The sequence below is a fragment of the Scleropages formosus genome, chromosome 2 (genome assembly GCF_900964775.1).
Source record: "Scleropages formosus chromosome 2, fSclFor1.1, whole genome shotgun sequence".
Classification (NCBI taxonomy): Eukaryota; Metazoa; Chordata; class Actinopteri; order Osteoglossiformes; family Osteoglossidae; genus Scleropages; species Scleropages formosus.
In genome coordinates, this window is record NC_041807.1 from 11,499,671 (window position 1) to 11,516,351 (window position 16,681).

At 40.4% G+C, this 16,681-nt stretch overlaps 1 protein-coding gene across 2 annotated transcripts; it reads right to left on the bottom strand.

Annotated features, from left to right (window-relative positions):
- Nucleotides 1-68: 68 nt before the first annotated feature.
- On the bottom strand, nucleotides 69-16,285 carry LOC108940281 (thromboxane A2 receptor-like). Of its 2 annotated transcripts, XM_029248886.1 has the most exons (4): nucleotides 15,755-16,285; nucleotides 4,306-5,194; nucleotides 1,780-1,913; nucleotides 381-604 (listed from the first exon to the last, which is right to left on the bottom strand). In XM_029248886.1, exons 2-4 carry the CDS (start codon nucleotides 5,101-5,103, stop codon nucleotides 472-474), a joined length of 1,065 nt encoding a protein of 354 aa, XP_029104719.1. In that variant the 5' UTR covers nucleotides 5,104-5,194; nucleotides 15,755-16,285; the 3' UTR covers nucleotides 381-471. The 2 variants fall into 2 exon arrangements, with proteins under 2 accessions (XP_018617824.1, XP_029104719.1); XM_018762308.2 differs by lacking the exon at nucleotides 1,780-1,913 and having other exon boundaries at nucleotides 69-604; nucleotides 15,755-16,282.
- Nucleotides 16,286-16,681: the final 396 nt, after the last annotated feature.

Sequence of the window (16,681 nt, forward strand, 5' to 3'; positions counted from 1 at the left end):
TGGTCCAACCCACTGCGCCACCGCACCCCCTCATTATATATATATATATATATATATATATATATTTTGTAAAATATACTATATACAGTACATACACACACACACTATACTATATATATTACGTATGGGGTACACATTGAATTGACTTATAGTGTTCCCTAGTACTGGGATGGAAAAAGGGAAATGATATAAGTGCTCTATGGACAGAGATCAGAAGGGGAATCAAACCGTAATGATGCACAGAGGCTTTGGAGCAGATGAGAAATAAAATCATACAGATCCTCAGAGGGTTGGGATGAGGTCAGGAAGAGAGTGGCTGTAGGGGAGAGGGCACATCTCTTCCTTGCGGAGGTCCCTCATCAAGCCCCCCTCCGAGTGAGGAGCGAGTCAGCTTCCTCAAGGAGGTGGTAAAACTGGGGTAAAGGCTTGCAATGGAGCCTCGGGACCAGTCCAGCCTGGGGTAGACGCGCTTCAGGATGGCACGCCGGAAAAGGATGTAAACCCAGGGATCCAGGATCTGGTTAAAGGTAGCGAAACGGATCCACAGCAGCAGGGACCTGACCACCAGCGGGTTCCCTGACAGCACTGTCGTGACAATAAACACCTGTGGAAAGGACAAGGCCATCAGTGGGTAAAAGTTCCAGGAGGGGCCCTGATGTTGGGTATTTAGGTTTAGTTTACATTTATCAATTTTTCTGACGCCAGTTGACTTGCAATGTTACGCTATATACAGTGATTTACCTATTTATGCAGCATTGTAAATTTTTGGAGGATCAAATCAAGGTAAGGACTTTTAAGAATGAATTAGCATTATGCATGGGAAAGAGCGAAAACAACATAACGCAATGATGTAATTTAAATAAATTAGTACTGCTTAGTACTTAGTACAGCTTAGGCATTTCACCACTAGAAAGGCAGAAAAATAAGAGAAGAGGGATAAAGGAAAAAATTCAGCATATTTTTTTTTACAAACGCTTTGTTTTTATTTCAGAATTATAATTCTGTCTCTAGAAATAAAAAACGGTGTGTTTTTCTTGTATTATCTTATGATTTGAGGAAAGAAAGGTTGATCCAGGATTTACAGATATCTTACACAGTGGAAATAATATGTATCTCTATATATATAAACAAAAGAGTGAACAGAGTTGCACAGAGAACACAAACACCAAACAGAAAACACCAAACACATCATTGCCCCCCACAGCCTAACTAATGTGTCAGACTGTGAGTCCATGAATCATAGCCCGTCTGGAACACCCAAGAGCCATATACACTACACACATGTCTTGCAGCGGCAGATGAATTTCCTGTGCAGGGGGAAAAAGTCCTGAGTGGTTAGAAAAATGACTACCCCCAAGAGAGCTACAAAAAAACAAACCACGACAACAACAAACTACATAATAAGAGACTTCAGAAGTTGGAGCAAGCGTGCTGTTAGTGAGAACAGGGTGGACAACATCTGGAGTGTTTCTGAAGAAAATGGTGCCTGGTCCTACTGCTAAACTGTCCTTTTCAGGTCCTTGTAAACCAGTGAAGGATGTATTTCTCACTTGGCAAGGGGTGGTTAAGCATGTGAGCAGGATAAACTGCCCAGAACAAGGGTGTCCAATCTGTCTCCTAGAAGAATTGTAAACAAGCTGAGAAGTTATTTTCATGCCTTGTAGGGTGATATTGCTTTCCCCTGGGTGGGTAGACTAGAGATAGGTGGTAACTTGGAGGGATTTTTTTGGATGAGGATGATGATGATGATGATGATGATGGTTGGTGGGGTTTACTCGCCTTAGCCAGGACTCCTGACACAGGATGTAAATCCAGGGGTCACATATCTGGTTGCACGTAGCCAACCGTAGAAAGAACAAGAGGAAGTCGGGATGTACTGGCTCACCTGACAGAGCAGTCCTCAAAACAAATATCTGTCCAGGAGAGGCAAACAGTGTTAGACAAAAGCTCGCTGGTTACAAGGTTTCAGCTGGAAGAAGAACGAGAGGGAAGGAACGCATTAAACTGTGCTGTGAAAAAAATATTTGCCCCCCCCGATTTCCAAAAAAAAATCTGTTCAAATTTAGACTGAAAAAGGTGAAAAACAGTGGGAAAGGGGCAGATACTTTTTTCAAAGCACTGTGTGCACACTGTTCAGGGTTGTGCTGCCAATGCAGGACCTAGCATCATTAGACAAGGAATTAATTACAGGGGTCCCAATGCTGGGGTTCGTAGGGGCTCCTAACCTCTCATAGAGGACCAGGAAACAGCTATGTCCAGCCTGGTTGGGGAACTTAAGCTGTCTCACTCAGCAGAGCCTAGGGAGCTATGGACAGAAATTGACCTGGTGATGCAGCAGTCAAGGGTGAGGACGTGCTCCAGCTAGCCAACGGGTGACAGCTGGAGAAGAAGAGGGGGAAACCGCAAACAAGAGGATTTCCTGACTCCCCTGTGCTCAGCCAGAGATTACTCCTTCCCACTGGGGCTATCAGCAGGCAGCACGCGGTACCATTTGCTAATGGACAGAGGGAGCGGAAATGAGCATTTCCTGAACAGGGTAACGTTCCCAGCTACACAAAAATGCATACTTCCTGAAGCATGAAACGGGCTGATGAAAACCCAGGAGCGCAGGGGCTCGTCTCACAGCAACGAATAAACTCCTGAATGGTGAACAGTGAACAGCCTCATATATCACCATGAGGATGGTGGATGTAGGTTAATGGAAACTGATCATTGGATATTGGTTTCTATGATTTCCAACTGGGACCAAAGCCAAACTAGACTGGCGTCCTGTTCAGGGTGTACCCCCCCAAGCCTTGTGCCCAGTGATTCTAGGATAGGCTCCGGATCACTGTGACCCTGCTTAGGATTAGGACAAATGTTTAGTAAAATGGGATGGATGGATGAACCGCTCAATTAAATTATTAATCACAATTCAGTATTTTATTCTCAGTTCATCACACTTTTTTCAAACTGAAATGTCACCAACGGAAAAGTTACAATTTCATGGCAATAATGAATTAAAAGGTGGTTTCACTTCCTTCTATGAACAAAAGGTAAAACAAGTTCATAATGTGAAATACTTTTTTATACTCTGAGTTGTATTTCACTTTGGTGAAGAGGATCTGCTGAATGAATAAATGCAAACGTAAATACCTGCGGGGGGTACAGTGGTGCAGCGGGTTTGGCTGGGTCACTAGAACATTCTAGAAAGTCAACCAATCAATGTGTACAACCACTGTCTTGAGCAGCCTCACTGCGAGCCAGAGCCTACCCGGTAACACAGGGCGCAAGGTCGAAAAGGGAGGGGACACACTCAGGACGAGACACCAGTCCGCCGTAGGCATCCCAAGCAGGGCTTGAACCCCAGACCTGCCGTGCCACCGCATGCTCCATTCTACAAAGCATCAGATCCTAAAAGGTACTGGAATATTTGGTGCTTGGAACCCAATGCCAAAATTCATTAAAATTTGCCAATTTCAAGAATGTGACATATTTTTCTAAAAACTGACAAACAGTACAAACAAATGCCAAAATGCTTAAGTATTGCATTGTAGGTATGCTTAATGCACAAAAAAAAAAAAACTAAATGGAAAATTAACATTAAACTAACACACACATTTTCTGAACCGCTTGTCCCATACGGGGTCGCGGGGAACCAGAGCCTACCCAACAACACAGGGTGTAAGGCCGGAGGGGGAGGGAACACACCCAGGACGGGACGCCAGTCCATCACAAGGCACCCCAAGCGGGACTCGAACCCCAGACCCACTGGAGAGCAGGACCCGGTCCAACCCACCGCGCTGCCACCCATTAAACTAACATTAACATTAAAATTTTTGTTACATTGTGTAATTTATTAAGTTCAAGCAATATCAGACAATAAGCTTAATTTCCAGGGGAGCACAGATTTCTGCCTTAAAAGAGCTGGACAATGTCAGTAACTCCATATGATTTCTTTAATAACTTTCATTTCTTTATTAAGGGAGTGCAGGATCTAAGGAACAATTTAAACCATGGGACTAAAGAAAAATTATATTTGCTGTAAATATTCTTTCTATTCTATTCATAATTGTCCTCAAACTGAAAACACTGAATGATCCAGGGCTACTGTTGTACCCTTGACAGGATTACTTGACCGAAATCCTTGTACAAAAATCCACGTTCTGTAAGTAAGTATTTTATCAGGGGAAAAAAAAGTTCTGTTAAATGTAAATGCAAAAATATACTAAGATGCAAAAAGAGCAGGAGCCAAAGACACCGTGAGAAACACTGACTGATGCACAACTATAAAAATAATGAGGTTGATACAGACAAGACACTTACCAGTAGTGGGCACCAGCAGATGGAAGCAATAATCATGATGCCTATCAGCTGTACCATCATCTCCACCTCATGGTCACGGCGGCGGGCGCTGGCATCCTGGCCGCAGCACACACGCAGAAGTGTCACCACGCTCACCGTGTTCAGCAGGAAGGAGACAGCCAGAGACAGCAAGCCCAGTAGGGAGAAGATCAGAGAGAAGGACAGATCCAAAGGCTGAGAGCTGATGTTGAAGAAGCACCAGGAGCCTGGCTTCTGCATATGGTAGCTACCAAGCCCGGTGAGGGGCAGCAGGCTGATGACACCAGCCACCACCCATACTGCCACCACAGTGGTCAGGGCGCGGCCTTTAGACATGCTGGCAGAGCGGGTGAATGGTCGGTTGATTCCCACAAAGCGCTCGACTGCCATGGCAGCCCCCAGCAGCAATGGGCACAAGCCATAGAAGACCATGGACATGCCCATGAAGTTGCAGAAGTGGCAGTAGGGATCCAGGTCTCGCCAGACAAAGCGCGTAGCGTGGAAGGAGATGACGATCGAGCCTGTCACCAACAGACCCATGAAATCTGTCACCACCAGGCCGGCGAGAAAAATGAGGAAGGAGGAGCGTGAGAGGCTCTTGGTCCGTAGGAAGGTCTTGATCAGGACCACAAATGCAAAGAGGTTGGAACTGAGGCCCAGTCCACTCAAAATGGTGGAGAAGTAGACTGAGGCAATGGTGTGGTTGTAGTTAAAGGGTGGGTTGTTTATAGAGAAGCACACAGGAGTAGTGTCGTTGCCTGAAGGTGCTTGCCTGATCATGGTGTCAAATACAGAGCTTTTGTTTCAACTTCCCTGCTCATCAACACACTACTGCAGGAGGTTCCAGGAGACATCAGCAGTCTTGACAATTCTGCCCAAAGAAAGAGCAAACTGTCATTATGGTGAAAGTATAGACCCCTGCCTTCTGACCCTTTTGTGTTAAAACATATATATATATATATATATATATATATATATATATATATGTATAATTACAGGTGGTGGTAGATCCTGCCAAAATTACCAGCATAAAATACAAGCAGGACAGCACTCACAGTTGTACACATATTTATTGTGCTATGACGCTGTTACGTCCCTGTACAGGTTTTTGGTGTGTTTTGTTATTCCCTTCTGTGTTTGTGTATTTTTGCTCCCTGTACAGGTCCGTTGTCCATCATTGGTTGCCATCCCTGCCCAACATCATCACTCCTGTCAGTTTCTCCATTTGGACCAATCACCTCCAGACTCTGTCATCTTAAAACCCCTCCATTTCCCAAGACGCTCAGACTATTGTCTCCTGGTGCTTGTTGATGTGGTCGCTTTATTTAGTTGGTCATCTTTGGTTTATTGTTATGATTTGTTGTCATCTTTGGAAAAAGTGGATAAGTAAGCATGTCATGTGGCCTACATATCCAGCTTGTAGGTTTCAGCTGCCTGTCTAGACACATTAGGGAAGAGGTGGATGCCACCCCTCGTACTTTTGATTTTTGGTAGATAGAGTAGGTTAGTTAGGGCATCATAAATGCTGAAGACCCTTTTTTGTTTTGTTTCATAGCTTGGGTAGTCTACCAACTTGAGTTAGTTTAGTTTGGTTTTCATAAGTTCTTTGCTTTAGCACCATCTTTGTACTCTGTAAATACTGTAAATAGTTACCTGAATACCTGCCCCTATTTGCACAGTAAAAGGAACTTGCATTTAAGCACTACCTTGTTGTATGTGTGTTTTTGTTGGCCCCTTGTTTCCACTTGACACCCCTGGGGTCGTAACATTAATGGGGGCTTGTCTGGGATAGCCACTAGTCTGGAATTATCTTTTCGGTCAGGATTTTGTTTTCTGGGATGCTGTTGTTTGTGAAACTGATTAACTTGTATCTTATGGCCCACGGATTTAGTCATCCTGTTCTTCCTTGATTGTTTGGTGCGAGTGGTTTTGTGCATTATAGTAACTATGGCCTTGTTCGACTGGCAAACGTTTATCGATAACCCTACTTTGGAGCAATTTGAGAAGTGTTGGAAAGCTTATTTATTTCTGTTAGCAGGCCACTTTCGTATTCAGTTTCGAGGCTTGCTCTTAAAAGAGAAATCAAAAGTGCTTTAAGTAAATTGGTTGAGTTTGGGATCCAGATTGTGTCTACTGAGGTTCCACCTGCTGCTGCAGGAGAGGCGTTGTTGCCTGTTACGCATGGGGTCGTATCAACGTAAAACAAGATTTAATTAAATGTGCAAAATGCAAATGATTAATTTCTAGAAGATTGTTAAAATTTAATTTTGCAGCAAATACATCTGCAGTCATGAGTGCTGTCCTACTTGTATTTTATTTCATTATGATGAAAGTATAATGTACTGTTAACCTTCTGCATTTGTATTTTGTATCAGCTTCCGTGAACAATCTTTATTTTGCACATAATGGTTGCTCAACAATTATGAAAGCAATATAATGTAAACGCAAATGTTTTCACGTGATTGAATTTACTCTTTTGTATAAGAAGGACACAGAAGGAAAAAAATAATCTATTGTACAGACAAACAATAGATGACATTACCAATGAAAGCTAAAGACAATATGTCCTCAAAGTTTTACCAGAAAACAAGACCTGGTGTTCATTTCTTTATAAATGTTGTTCCACAAGTGATGTAATTGTTTACAGATATTGTCTCTGAGTCATGGAAGAAAGTTCTCAAGTATCTCCTAATTGCTGCATTTGGACCTACATTAAGGTTTCTATTGAAACCCAACGCCTGGCAGCAGGCAGTCTGAGTCGTGTCATACAATATTCTTCTGCTATCCCAACAGATTTATGGTACAAACATTAACGGAAATTGTGTAATAAATAATAGAACAAATGCCGTAGTGCATAAACAACTGCATTTTTAACAGAATGTGACAAGCTTAAGTGTCCACAGAGAAATACAATTATTGTACTGTTGAAAAAAGCACTTTCCCCAAAACAGTTTTACAAACAGAGAAAATAAAAGATTTGAATAAAAGGCAGTTAACTGTGTGGTGATTAGAACTGCTGCCTTTGGGCTTGAAGGTTGTGCTTTGTGTTTGTGAAACTGCTATTGAGGCAAAGGGGGGCTATTTTGAGCCATCAAAAATTAAAGAGAATTTTCAGCTTTTTCAAGTTGAAACATTTGCAGAAATTTAAAGCACCTTAACTGCCAGTTATGTCAAAAACTAGTTTGGTGAGTGTATCCAGACTTTTGATTGGTACTGTATAACTTCCTATGATTCAGAGGGTAGAGGAATCAGAACAAACTATAGGATTTGCTCATATAACAAAAGCTGCTTTTAAAAGAATTTAGAATTTGGAGCAAGTTTAGTTTGTACTGGGGGAGCGTGGCAGCATTGCAGGTTTGGTTGTGCCCACTGTGTGGTGGGTCTGGGGTTTGAGCCCTGCTTGCAATGCCTTGTGATGGACTGGCATCCCGTCCTGGCTGTGTCCCCTCCCACTTTGGCCTTGGGCCCTGTGTTGCTGGGAAAGCTCCGGCCCACCGTGACCCTGCTCGGGAGAAGCGGTTGTTGACGATGGATTGATTTAATTTGTACTGTAAAATTTGCATAAGGAGCTGTCAGCTCACTCTTCACAGAAATACCTTACGAGAAAAGAAACTGAAGTCACGGAGGGAAGAATAACCAAGGTTCATAAACATTAATTCCAAGAAAAACACATTTTAATTTAAGACAATGAGTTATGTCAAAATGTTGTAAAAACAGGTATCAGGCTATCATGAAGTAACACTTAAGCCTCTTCAACTGTGGTATTGTTATTTTTGTCTTTGTTCAAACATGGTAGTCATAGTCAGTCTAAATTTTTCAGACTTAAAATTTTTAAGCATATTCAACTAATTGCATTAAAACAACTTTATTCACAGCCATGTGCCATACTGAAAACACCAAACACTGATCATTTCATTCTTACTCTGTTCTTTCATCCTTGGCTATATTTACATTGCTTCCTAAATACATAGACATTGATTTCCCCCATTTTACTCTGTTAATATGTGGCTCACTGTCATTAACTAGGCAGCAACAATTTCTAAATTTCTTCAAAAAGAAGTCTGTATACAAAGGACAAGCCTTCACTGGCACATCGGTATAGTCTCACAGCCAAGTGCCACCCTACAAGCAACTCAAATCTTGTGACTTTTTATCATGCACAATGACGAGCGCAAAGGAAGAAGCATTTGAAGAAAATGCTAAAAAGCTGAAAGCCTGAAATAATACATTCACAAAACTCTTCTGAAAGGCAATATCATCACATATACTATTGTGGTGTGAAAAATTGTTTTCAGTGTGGTGTGAAAATATGTTCAAGTGTTAATAGGCTAATACAACCCCTAGCAAAAATTATAGAATCACCACACTTTGAGGATGTTCACAGAGCTTTTTTACATTGTAGCAAATAAACAAATTACAGAGAGAACACAAAACAATTTTTGTTTAATAGCTGAATATTCTGGGTTCATTAAACATACCTCAAACAAATTAAATTATTTTAATTAATGGCAATTTTTTTTTCAAATCAAGTAGAAGAAAAAATTATGGAATCACTCAATGTTAAGGAAAAATTATGGAATCACTTGGTATTTGCATTTTTAAAACAAACACAGAGACAAGTCAAAAAATTCAAATTAGTCTGCAGTTAAAAAAGAGAGCTTACTGAGCTTAACAAGCTGTTGGACTTGACTAATTGAAAGGAAACATGGCCCCAACAAGAGAGATGTCAATACAAACGATGGAAAGAATAATAAAACTTCATCAAGAAGGAAGTCCAACACAGAGTGTGGCAAAAGAAGTTGGTTGTTCCCAGTCAGCTGTGTCTAAAATTTGGTGCAAGTATAAACAAAATGGGAAGGTAATAAAAGGAAAACATATGGGTAGACCAAGGAAGACGTCAAAACGTCAGGATAGAAAACTCAAAGCAATATGCCTTGAAAATAGAAAATGCACAACAAAACAAATGAAAAACGAATGGGCAGAAACTGGAGTCAATGTTTGTGACAGAACTGTAAGAAATCGGCTGAAAGAAATAGGATTCACATATAGAAAAGCCAAACGAAAACCAGCACTAACACCTAAACAGAAGAAAACAAGGTTACAGTGGGCTAAAGAGACGCAATCATGGAGTGTGGATGACTGGATGAAAGTGATATTCAGTGATGAATCACGAATCTGCATTGGCCAAGGCGATGATGCTGGAACTTTTGTCTGGTGCCATTCTAATGAAACATATAAAGATGACTGCCTCAAGAAAACAATCAAATTTCCCCAGTCATTTATGATATTGGGTTGCATGTCAGGTAAAGGACCAGGTGAGATGGCAATCATGACCTCAGCAGTCAAAGCCCAGGTGTACACTGATACTTTGGACACTTTTCTCATTGCATCAATAGAAAATAGGTGTGGTGATGACGAAGTAATTTTTCAGGATGATAATGCATCTTGCCACAGAGCAAAAAGTGTTAAAGATTTTCTTCAGGAAAGGCATATCAACTCAATGACATGGCCAGCAAACAGTCCAGATCTCAATCCGATTGAAAATTTATGGTGGAAATTGAAAAAACTGGTCAATGACAAGGCTCCACCCTGCAAAGCTGATCTGTTAATGGCTATTCGAGAAAGCTGGAACCAGACTGATGAAGAATATTGTTTTTCCTTAGTGAAGTCAATGCCTCAAAGAATCCAGGCCATCATAAAAGCCCGATGAGGAACGGCAAAGTATTGACTGTATTTTTTTGTTGATGATTCCATAATTTTTTCCTTAACATTAAGTGATTCCATAATTTTTTCCTCTACTTGATTTGGAAAAAAATTGATATTAATTTAAGTACTTTAATTTAATTTGTTTGAGGTATGTTCAACAAAGCCAGAATGTTCAGCTATTAAACAAAAAATGTTTTGTGCTGTATCTGTGATTTATTTGCTATGAGGTAAAAAAGTTGGGTAAACATGCTCAAAGTGTGGTGATTCCATAATTTTTGTGAGGGGTTGTACATTTAGAAAATGCATGTTGTGTCTTGGCGTCATATTCCGTGTAACTGCTTAATGCAATGAAATTTTAGTAGGAAAACTAGATGCAAAGAAATTTTGTTGACCTTTAGGATGTGTTCTGACACACTTCTTAAACGGGGGACAAATTGTTCGGAGTAGATCACTTTTGTGTTGGATACGGGGAACTTCGAAAAGTGTTGCCATGCCTCATGATGGCCTATGTATAAGCTTGCAAATATAAAGCAATGCAAACCTTTCAGGGAGACACCTAGCTGTCTGGGGCTCTCCCATTGGCTGATGTTGTCATAAAAAGTCGCTACGTGGCTGAGTGTTTCGTAGGGCTCTCCTGTGGCTGATCGGTTCCAGCGGGAAAAAGAAAACTCCTTTCACACTATGCTTTTGTCACAAATGCTACAACAGAAACCCATCACACTACTGTTCCTCTAAAAATAAAACAAAATAATAATAATAAAAAAACTAACAGAAAACAGTAAGGAAAATGAGGGAAAAGGAGGAAAGGAAACAGAAAAAAGAGCATGTGATTGTGAACAAGTTAGGCCTAAGTTTAGATTTAAAAGTATCCAGAGAAATACTAATATTCTATGGGACAGCTGGTAGCAAAGGGGTTGAAACTGCTGCCTTTGGATCTGAAGGTCACAGGTTCAAATCTCCCCTCAAATCATAGCACCCTTGAGCAAGGAACATACACTAAACCACTACAATAAAAGGGAAGGGGAAAAAAGTGTGCAGCTGTATAAAAGGATAAATAGATGTTGGAAGCCTAATACTACAAATCACTTTGGAGAAAAGTACCAGCTAAATGAATAAGTAATGTAAAACATTCTGGACTTGTCCTTAACGGATAAGGTGGTAATAAAGTGTTCTTTTTATTTTCACACTCAGAGGCTACTCCATCGCAACCCTACTGTCTTCAGACCCCTTCAAGTTCAAACAGGAAATTCCAGTCACCAAATAGTCCTTAGTATGAAATTCCCTATGCCAATGACATAATTTAGTCACAACAGGGACATATTTAAGACAAAACAGATTTCTCTAACAAGACCAAAGTCTTTAGTGTCCAGACCATGACTCATTTATATCCTTAACACATGCCACATGGCAGTCTGTTCAGGAGCACAATCATGCAACATCTGTCCAAATAGCAAGCAAGCATGTAAGAGGTAAGAATTTTTTTCATTTGTTGTTAAAAATGTTGTCTAAGAGGACGACTGTTTAGCATTCTAGTGCCTTGCAAGCCGCAAGTCCCTCCACTAAAATCCCTCCGCTGCTTTAGCGATCTTGATCAAGACACTTACCATGAATTGACACAGTAAGAATAGCTTATTTTACAAATGGGTAAATCACTGTGAGGTGCTTGTTGCTGTTCAAACCTACTGTACATTACCTTGTAAAAGAAAGCACCTCTAGTAATAACAATGAATAAAAACTTGATGCACTTCACAATGAATATAGAATTGTGAGACGAATATGGAGCCAGAGAAAATGTGTCGATTTTCCCGCAACACTGCACATCAGTAATTTATTCTGAGCCACCCAATGAGCCATGATTAATGAACCTCCTCTTCAAACTTTCACGTGAGACACTTACACACCACTGAAATCTTGGATATTCACATATGAAATCTGCTCAAATGTATTAACGCACTATACACATACAGTGCTCCTTGAAAGTATGTGAATCCTAAAGGGATGGTCATTATTATTGCATGAAATGCTACAATAATCTTATAAAATGAATAAATGATTGATTTACACACCTGATTCTACTCACCTACTTGGTTTAAACAATGTAACTTGGGGTTCACTTACTTTTGCACCTGCACTACTTCTGTGTTTCTACCACACATGATTTGCTCTAAAGCAACGTAAGCTCATTACACACCTATCATGTCAGATGAGAAAGGCTGCTTCTCATTAAATAACCATTTCATGGTAAAACTGAAGCACCCAAAAGCTTCACATACTTTCAAGCAGCACTGTAAATAGAATTAAACCCTCAGTTGTTCATTTATTAAACAGCTGCATGTACTCAAGAGCATGCATGTGTATTTACTTCACAGGCATTTTTTTTTTACTGCATCACATAAAAGTGTAATTCAGTTGTGTGTATTAGCTGTCATATATATGTGTATTCAATACATGAATATACTATATTTCAGCAACTTAGTTCTTTTTATACAGTTGTATATTAATGCAATCATGCAATCATTTGAAAGAGAATAAGAAATTGATGTGGGAATATGTGATTTTCTTACAGAATAATTTATGTATGTTACATGCCCTAATCCAAGGCCACATCAGTGTGAATTACACCCTGACCTCGGGTCTGGAAAATCTCTCATCGATGGTGGTCTACAGGGAGTCGGCGATGGGGACAATGACGTACGGGGATTTTAATCATAGTTTCATATTTTACTGTTGACAGTGTTTATTATTGTTTACTAAGTGTCCTAGACACTTAATGACTGCAGTCTTTAAAAACACATTCTGTTTTTGTGCAAGAGTCATGGTTCAACCAAAAAATGTAATAACAGCATTCTTCACTGGCTTCTGGAAATAATATACATGAAGGAGGCCTTTTGCTTTCCAGATGCCTTTCCTGCCATACTGTAACAATAACACATTTGTTTTGTTTTGGAGAGGTCTATTTGGTTTTGAAGAAAGTATGTGAACTGCAGTATTACTCAAAAGTTTCAGTACACTTGTTGGAAACTATTTTTTTCATCTGAAGACATTTGGTTGACAACTTTGAACAGGAATTGAGCTGATGAGTCTTCATAGCTCTTCTGGAAAGGACACTTGCTTCTGCCCAGTTCTTCCCATAGAGGAATTGGCCAAGTGTGCTCAAACTTTTGATGAGTACTATAATTGCTATGAGAAGGGTGGTAGAAAAGAGGAATTAGTTGAGGTGTTGTGAGTTAGTTATTTGTAAATGTTTGGGACAATTTTTGGTCTTAGTGCACAGCAGATAGGATAAAAATATGACAAAGCGCAATAAGGAACATTACACTCAACATCACCATCACCATCACTTTTCAACTTACTGGCAAATTGACTACGGAACTCTTTGGTACGAAAAAACAGTATTCAATGAAGTCTTTAAATACAGAACACACACAAAACTCACTCTGTATACAGAATAACCAAGTGCAATTTTCAGGTATGTAATGAAGAGTAATTGGTGTGTCCGCAGAATAACTAACTGCAGTCTGATATTTTTAAAACTTGTCAAGTGCACAACCCCAGGCATCAACTACCAGATACTTCAAGTTAATCAGAACAAGATACAAAATACATTTCCAGTGTAACTGATTATAATTTAACATTAAATGAGTTAGAACTTGTTGCTTGTCTTTAACTAAAAAACAATAAAAGTTATAGTGAATAAATTGGATTCTGATTTGGAAGTTCAACTCATGTTTTTATAAGAGAGAATTTGTGGATTTAAAAGGAGTCATTTTTAAAAAGCTATTTGTTTTTGGGGGGGGGGTGCGGTGGCGCAGTGGGTTGGACCAGGTCCTGCTCTCCCCTGGATGTGTCCCCTCCCCCTCCAGCCCTCCGCCCTGTGCTGCTGGGCTAGGCTCTGGCTCCCCGCGACCCCATATGGGACAAGCGGCTCAGGCTGTGTGTGTGTGTGTGTGTTTTCATAATGGAACTAGTTTAGAAAAATCACAATTATTATATACTGTTTTAAATTTTCACACATTTGAAAAGCAGAGTTAAATCAGCAGGAGTGCAGTGGTGCAGTGGGTTGGACCAGCTCCTGCTCTCCAGTGGGTCTGGGGTTCAAGTTCTGCTTGGGGTGCCTTGTGATGGACTGGTGTCCCGTCCTGGGTGTGTCCCCTCTCCCTTCAGCTTTACATGTTGTGTTGCTAGATTAGGCTCCCGCTCCCTGCGACCCCGTATGGGACAAGTGGTATCAGATTGTGTGTGTGTTAAATCAGTGAATACTAAAATATTAAAAAAAAAAAAAAAGTTAATTTCAAAATACATGAATGACCTTACTGGTTACAATGCTGTCAACATATATTACACATAACTGTCATGACCCCAGCAGGTAAAAGCTCTGAGATCCATGTAATTAAGCTGACACTGCTTTCAATTAACCCGATCAGTTCCCAGCCCTATAAAAGGGCCGAAGTCACATCACTAGTGTGGATTCTTGATCAGCTCTTTACTTCCCTGTGATTATCTAGTGACTCTCCTTCACTGACCCTGTTTCTCATGTTACTGTCTGTTCCAGTACTGAGCTCCACTCCTATCTATGCCATTCCATTGTGATCCTGTCCAGGTCCTCTGTACCACCCTGTCTTTGCCACACATCTTTGCATTAGCTCTGTTCACCCAACATTATTTCACTTATTGCATAACAACACCACCCTGTACGTCTCTTGTTCTGCGTCCTTCGTATCACCCTTGCACTTCAATTCCTGGTTAGCACTGTGCACTTGTAAGGATCCCAACCACCAAGTGTAAATACACTTTACGTCCGTGTCCAGATGGTACAGTAAAAAATGTCCTTGTTCATTTTATGTCTGGGTGTTACAATAACAAAATCCTTAATGTCAATTCATAATCTATAAATATTTTTGTGAACTATGGTTTTGGAATCTGTTTGCCTGTATGTCATGCACGATAAACTTAGATTTTAGTATATTATCCACATAAATATCATAAACAGGGCTGACATTAAGGTTTTTATGTACCTCTAGGCAAGAATAAAGTTGGCATCCCTTAGACTTCCATCTCTAAATTAAGTGTATACACACATACATACATACATACATGCATAAGTATATTTGTTTTGTAGATGTGACAAAAAATATTTTTAGTTTAGATGTGTATACATACTGCTCTTAAAAATAAAAATTTGAATTTATGAATTAAATGTTATGTATGTCATTATTTTTGATTACAACTAAGAGAATATTATGTATGCACGTAACAGAAATGTTTACTTTAATGACTGGCAACAGCGTGAAAACTAGTTATTTTCCAGACTGAAATTTGTTAATGGAACAAACAGATACACTGTGTTTATAGCGTAGACCCACTGAGAAAATTGCTACAAAGTTGCGTCATAGAATATTTACGTAATATATAAAGCCACATATCTTCACTTTTTGTAATGAAACAGATTATTATTAAGCAATAATTATATTTTAGTATTTTTTTGTAAGATTACATTTTTTTTTTTAAACCTGAAGGCACCTTCAGATAGTTTAAAGAAAAAAACAGCGCTGATCATAACAACACACAAACACATTGATTGATACACAACTTTTCTGCAGAGGTGGTGGTGTAAAGATAAGAAGACAAAGCATGAAACAATTGTTTTTGTACACAAACACACACATACAAACAGGGTGTGTGTATGTGTGTGTTTTGCTAGTGTGAGCGGGACGGACGGACGCACCTCGTTCGCGGCCCACATCACATGCTGCTTCTTTCGGACACAGACCTTCCAATTCCCGTTCAGCGCACTTACACACTCGGCGTTTCCTCTGACATTCCGCTCACCGTCCCGCCAAAGGAGCCTCTTCGGGATGGAAGAAAGAGCGCAACACGCTCTCGAGCACTGTGGGCATAAAGTATTCCGCGAAGGGGGGTGGGGAAGCGAGGAAGGGCTGCGGAGGCGGGCGGGCCTCGCGGAATTGTTGGCGCAGCTTCAAACCGCTGGAGAGGGGAGAATCCATCGATCGAGTCATGAGCATGACATAGTGGTTTTCAAGTGTACTTTAACTTAAGCGTCCTGCTGCATCACCTACAGCTTCTTCACGGCCCGGAGAGGGTTTCGGCTAACAGCCGAGTCCTTCCAGCGGTGTAACGGAGCTTTTTCGTGAAGGACGAGTGCCAGGCTGGTAGCGAAGCGTTAGCGCTGCTGTATTTTGGACGCAAATGAAAGATTGTTGTAGGTTCGATCCCACCAACCTCTGCTGTAGTACGAGCGAGGTACGTTACTCTAAATTGCTTCAGTGACATTACCCAGCTTTACAAATAATGGGTAGATAACTATTACCTTAAGATTGCGACTTTTGAGAAAAGCGTCACCTTACATCGTATTATTTGTAAATGACTGGATTCAGCATTTATCATTCGTCCTTTACTATTATTAAAAGTAGGGCGCTGTGCTCAAGAGTCAAGGACCAGTCTGTTTGTAACACCTGGTTGGCTTTCTTCTCCTTTCCTCACCCCTCATATTCCCAGTGACTCCCCACAGGCATTGAGCAACCATTTTACCCACAATTCTCGACTATTTCCAATAAACCAATTTTCCCGCCCAAACATGACACTCCCCGGTAACGCGGGTCGTTACATTATTGTTATCATTCTTCTTCTAATT